The sequence below is a fragment of the Etheostoma spectabile genome, chromosome 12 (assembly GCF_008692095.1).
Source record: "Etheostoma spectabile isolate EspeVRDwgs_2016 chromosome 12, UIUC_Espe_1.0, whole genome shotgun sequence".
Taxonomy (NCBI): Eukaryota; Metazoa; Chordata; class Actinopteri; order Perciformes; family Percidae; genus Etheostoma; species Etheostoma spectabile.
Window position 1 is genome coordinate 4,075,516 of NC_045744.1, and position 5,822 is coordinate 4,081,337.

General features: G+C 40.6%; 1 protein-coding gene across 2 annotated transcripts in view; it reads right to left on the bottom strand.

Moving 5' to 3' along the window:
- Positions 1-5,530, bottom strand: part of wdr47a (WD repeat domain 47a) — a 24,564-nt gene extending 19,034 nt beyond the window's left edge. For both annotated transcript variants that reach the window (XM_032531333.1, XM_032531332.1), the window contains exons 1-4: positions 5,299-5,530; positions 3,683-3,852; positions 1,977-2,060; positions 1,736-1,820 (exon numbers count right to left, since the gene is read on the bottom strand). In XM_032531333.1, the coding sequence (XP_032387224.1) occupies positions 1,736-1,820; positions 1,977-2,060; positions 3,683-3,840 (327 nt within the window). In that variant the 5' untranslated portion in view covers positions 3,841-3,852; positions 5,299-5,530. The remainder of the gene's footprint in view (positions 1-1,735; positions 1,821-1,976; positions 2,061-3,682; positions 3,853-5,298) is intronic.
- Between the last annotated feature and the right edge of the window lie 292 nt (positions 5,531-5,822).

Here is a 5,822-nt window from a genome sequence, read left to right on the forward strand (position 1 = left end):
AAGCGCTTTATAAATAAACTTTACTTACTTACTTACTTACCTATTTTAGCCCTCAAAGACAGACCTTAAATGTTGCCTGTATATATATTTTTATTTATCAAGTTAATATGTTCTGTTAATGTTAATTTTCAATCTCCTGTTATCCTAACCATTCCTCATATTTTGATGTTAATCGTATATATATATATATATATATATATAAAAATGTGTAAATGTCTAGTGTTATAGATGCATTTTGGCTGTATGTAGCCTTTTAAACTGTCTAGTCACCTGAGCCACCCCTGCATTGTAGAGTTGGTATGATCCAATTTTAGGGGCGGGCTTGAGTCCTATATAGTCTGGTATGGCTATAGTATATTTTTTGATATTCTGATCTTTATGACTCTCAAGTCAATTACTTTTATTTTGTGAAAGTATTTTACTTTACTTGACATTTCTGCAAATCATAAAGAATTGATACAAAAGTGAAGAGATGAGATGTTGGCAACTCTGCAGGTGTATTTCATTCTTCAGTTACTGTTTTTAAGCCCTCTGGTGGCACATCCTCATGGCAACATTTACATGAATGTGTTAATTCAGTAACACAGTTTTGGATTTCATTATTGAGCTACAACTCAAGGAAGCTAACCCCCTGATTGTGAGAAGATGCATCTTGCTTATTCCCGTAAACAAAACAGATTGCTGTGGCATATAATCATCTTACTCTTGGATTTCTCTTTAGATCAATTTGGATGTCTGTTCATATTCATACTCGCCTTGCAATATGAGTACATTTTGTTGTTAAGTAAATGCTTATTAGTATGGCTTGAGGCATCCATTCCCTTGTCTTAAATGCAACCTATGGCTCAGACAAAAAGGAAGGGGGTAGCAGATGGATGGCACTTTCTGTCCCTTTCAACCATTTCATTAATAATAATAATAATAATAATTTATTAATCCCACAAGAGGAAATTACAATTTACACACAGGCCTGAATTACACACACATGCTCAGTACCTATACATGCACTAATGGAGTGATTTCAGAGTGTGTGTGTGTGTGGGGGGGGGCTGCCGATGGAAAAGCGCCCCGAACACTTGGTGTTCAGTGCCTTGGCAGTGCCCAGGAGGTGAACTGGCACCTCACCAGCTACCGTTCCACCACCATACTTTAGTCCATATGGGGTCTTGAGCCAGCGACCCTCTGGTTCCCAACCCAACACCCTAAAGACTGAGCTACTACAACCCCCCCCCCTTGTGGGTGGGACATCACAGGGGAACAGATACATTATTTAAAACGGCTTATTCTAACATGGAGAGTCGATCGTTTAGTATCAGAGGCGCAAATAAACAGCTTAACCCGGATAAGGCCTTCACCGCAGTGACGACAATAGCCACGTTAGTCCTCGCATGCAAATGCAGCCACTGTTGAGCACTAACACACGCACGCAAACATACATACATACATACATACATACATACATACACAACCTGCTTACAAAGATTGTGGGGTTTGTTCACATGACTTGCAGAGGTGCAGTTTTAAACGACATGTATTGAACAACACTGTGTGCTTCTCTTCTTGGTCTTTGTTTACTGCCAAGACAACCAGTGACAGTCAGTGGGAAGACAAAGCTGTGCTGTTACAAAGTCTATTCAACAGGAAAAGAATTCAAGGCTGTGTTGTCACTTGGGAGGCTTTAAAAAACATTAGAAAATACTAATAAATAGTGCATTTATTAAGTTTAGGGACTTACATGCTGTGGCTCATCTTCTGCAGACATGGCGTTATTCACACACAGAGCCTCCAGAAACTTCTGCTTAAGGATGATGTAACGAAACCTGCAGCCCAGATAGTTGATATTAGTAATCGTAACACAAAAAAGAAGCAATTTTTACGCTAATGCTGTTTGGGCCAAACTGCTGTAGGCTACCGCCGCATCAGCAAAGGATACATGAACCTGAACATGCTGACTATGACTCACACACTGAACCCACCTTGTTCTGTCAAACTTATCCATGCACTCCAAAGGCTGGATGAACTGCAAGACCTCATCCCACTGGCCATCCAGCACCAGTTGTCTGAAACAAACAGGTAACACATGGAATCATGTCCTCATTTTTAAATGTCCCACACATGTGTACTCTAATGAGTTGTTATTGAAAGATGGACATAAAACTGAACTCTCTACAGCATTTTCCATGGCATGAAAATTTCACTTTATGAGTTTTTTTTACCGTTAATATGAGTTCCCCCAGCCTGCCTATGGTGGCTCACAGCCCAGTGGCTAGAAATTGCCCCTTATGACCTCATAAGGGACAAGGTTACCTCCCCTTTCTCTGCTTTGCTTTGACCACTAAGGTCTATATAAAAGATACTTGCAGTACGTATATTATGGGACCACTAGGTCTATATAAAAGGACTTCAGATACAGTATTAGAGGACCACTAAGGTCTTATAAAGACTTCAGATACAATTAGGGGACCACTAAGGTCTATATAAAAAGACTTCAGATACAGTATTAGGGACCACTAGGTCTATATAAAAACTTCAGATACTTATTGGGGACCACTAAGGTCTAATAAAGAGACTTCAGATACAGTATTAGGGGACCACTAAGTCTATATAAAAGAGACTTCAGATACAGTTTAGGGGACCACTAAGGTATTATAAGAACTTCAGATACAGTATAGGACCACTAAGGTCTATATAAAAGAGACTTCAGATACAGTATTAGGGCCACTAAGGTTTATATAAAAGATCTCAGATACTATTAGGGGACACTAAGGTCTATATAAAGAGACTTCAGATACAGTATTAGGGACCACTAAGGCCTATATAAAAGAGACTTCAGATACAGTATTAGGGGACCACTAAGGTCTATATAAAAGACTTCAGATACAGTATTGAGGACCCTAAGGTCTATATAAAAGAGACTTCGATCAGTATTAGGACCACTAAGGTCTATATAAAAGAGACTTCAGTACAGTATAGGGGCCCACTAAGGTCTATATAAAGAGACTTCAGATACAGTATTAGGGGACCACTAGGTCTATATAAAGAACTTCAGATCAGTATTAGAGGACCACTAGGTCTATATAAAAAGACTTCAGATACAGTATAGGGACCCTAAGGCCTTAAAAAAGAGACTTCAGATACAGTATTAGGGGCCCACTAAGGTCTATATAAGAGACTTCGATACAGTATTAGGGGACCACCAAGGTCTATATAAAGAGATTCAGATACAGTATTAGGGACCACTAAGGTCCTATATAAAAGAGACTTCAAATACAGTATTAGGGGACCACTAAGTCTTATAAAAGAGACTTCAGATACAGTATTAGGGGCCACTAAGGGTCTATATAAAAGCATCCAAAGAGCAACAATGTCCAGGACCTTTTAAAAAAGGTGATCCATGACAAGTCAAGACAGGACATTAAAAACCACTAGGTGAAATGCCAAAAAGTATATAACTCTCAGGCTGAGTAGAACTGCAGACAACACACTGTTGGCTGACTTTCAAGGAAGCACTCACATCTACAGCAGTAGTACAGGGTTACATTATCCCCAATGTACAGGACACTATCAGAAATGTATGACTGGAAACGGTTACTTGGTGTTCCTGTTTCCTAGTAGGCAGCTTTTTGGAGCTGCAACGTGAGACGGCCGTATCCAGACCGCACGCTGTGGTTGTTGCCGTTACCTGAGGAAGAGCATGTCGTCTGAGTAGAGCCCATTGATGACACCGCTCTCCTTCTCCAGAGCCAGCATGCTGATGTGCAACTTCCTGGAGTTGAGAAAGTCCAGGACCACCTTGATGATCTCCACCTCCTTCACATTTATGGTTTCCTCCGCTGTCATGGTGACGACGGGCTGCCAACAACAAGGTCAAAGACGCAAAATACTAATTATACACACACACAAGTAAAAACTAACAATTAGCAAATGTTAGCATGCTAACACGCTAAACTAAGATGGTGAATGGCATGTTAGCATTGAGAGTATTCTTTTTCTTAGTTTGTGAGACTGAAGACAAAGTCCTTTTAAATTGCTCCTTATATTTAAATGTAAATGTGATTATTGCTTTTTATTTTATTAAACATGAGTTTGATTCCTCATAATGATTTTCCAAACACTTGCATCAAGACATACATCAATTTCTGAAAATACCCTTATTGAATCCTGATAATGATTTTATTGCCCAGCCCTAGTGGCAAGTGTCTCTTGGAGAAATCCAGTAACTGTAAAAAGGAGAAATCATACCAAATGCAGACGTTCAACTGAAGCTGGTCAGTGGCAATGGATGGAAGACTGTGGTTAGACTGCAACACTCCTAAATATGGATGTGTGAAACTGTATGTATCTAAAATGAGAAGTCCCTCATTTTGTAGCATGAAGAACAAAACCCCAAAAGTACAGATTTTCATCTTCATCCACAGCCTGATCAAATGTCATCTAACGTACATGAAACTCGCAATTAAACCCAAAACGCAGACACAAATCTCACATTTATCTCTCTGTCTGTTAGTCTGTCTCTCTAAGTCTGTTGGGATTTGAACTTTTCCTTTAGGCTACACCTGGCTAGTCCAGTAAATTGGTGGTGTTATCCAGATAGACTGAGCCACTGCTTAAGATATATCTGAATGCTTGTCAGCATTTGATTTCACCACTATCCATCTTCATACAACTACTTGTGTTATTATAATACAAGCCAAGCTGTTGACATAATGAGGACAGTGTCTGCACTATGTCACACCTTCATCAAATTAAACCTAAAACTCAGATAAACAGATGTAAGACAGGAAGACAACAGAGGTTGTTAAATGCTGCTCATTTACAGAGAAGACAATCATCTCTTATATTGTTGTCATGCCAGTAAGTAGCCTCTAATGCATGTATGTTTTTTTAACTATCAAAGATGACACACCAGCAGCTACAAAGCTAGCATTTCTGCCTTTTTTAACGTTACAAGTCAAAGACACAAGCACTGCAGTCCTGCTAAGCTAGCATGGGAGATGGTTAGCTATCAACACTGGCACTAAGCCTCAAGTCAAACAGTGGTCTATAAGAAGCTTATGCTACTTGTTAGCTTAAATTAGCTTCTGAATGTAACGACAGGATTAAAGCAAAAACCAATAAATAGCTAGTTAGCTACCGCTGGAGCTCATACAAAGCTGGCTAATTTAACCGGTGGTTGGAGGGGGAGAGTGACTATAGCTAGCCAGGCCGAGGGGAGAGAGACATTATCCGTTAGTTAGCTGGGCGGGCGGGGTGCGCACCGACACACAAATCCGCCTACACGCTGCGTTTAATGCTCACCTGTGTCTAAAAATGCATGGGATGAAAAACACTGTCCCCCGGTTGTTTCCGCGCTCTTGAAAGACGCTGTCACGACGAGTACCGCTCGGTATTGTCTGTGGTGTTGTCTTGCCTGGCTGTCCCTCCTCCTTGTATGGCTGTCTTCCCCTCCCTGCTGGATGTTTCTCTGCCTCTCCGCTGCGGTCCGCTGCTGCTGCCCAGCCCAGCCTGCTGCTACCCGCCTGCTGTCTGCAGGAGCACCGCCTCCATCCATATACTGCACTGTATTAGGGGACCACTAAGGTCTATGTAAAAGAGACTTCAGATCCAGTATTAGGGGACCACTAAGGTCTATATAAAAGAGACTTCAGATACAGTATTAGGGGACCACTAAGGTCTATATAAAAGAGACTTCAGAAACAGTATTATGGGACCACTAAGGTCTATATAAAAAAGACTTCAGAAACAGTATTTGGGGACCACTAAGGTCTATATAAAAGAGACTTCAAATACAGTACTAGGGACCACTAAGGCCTATATAAAAG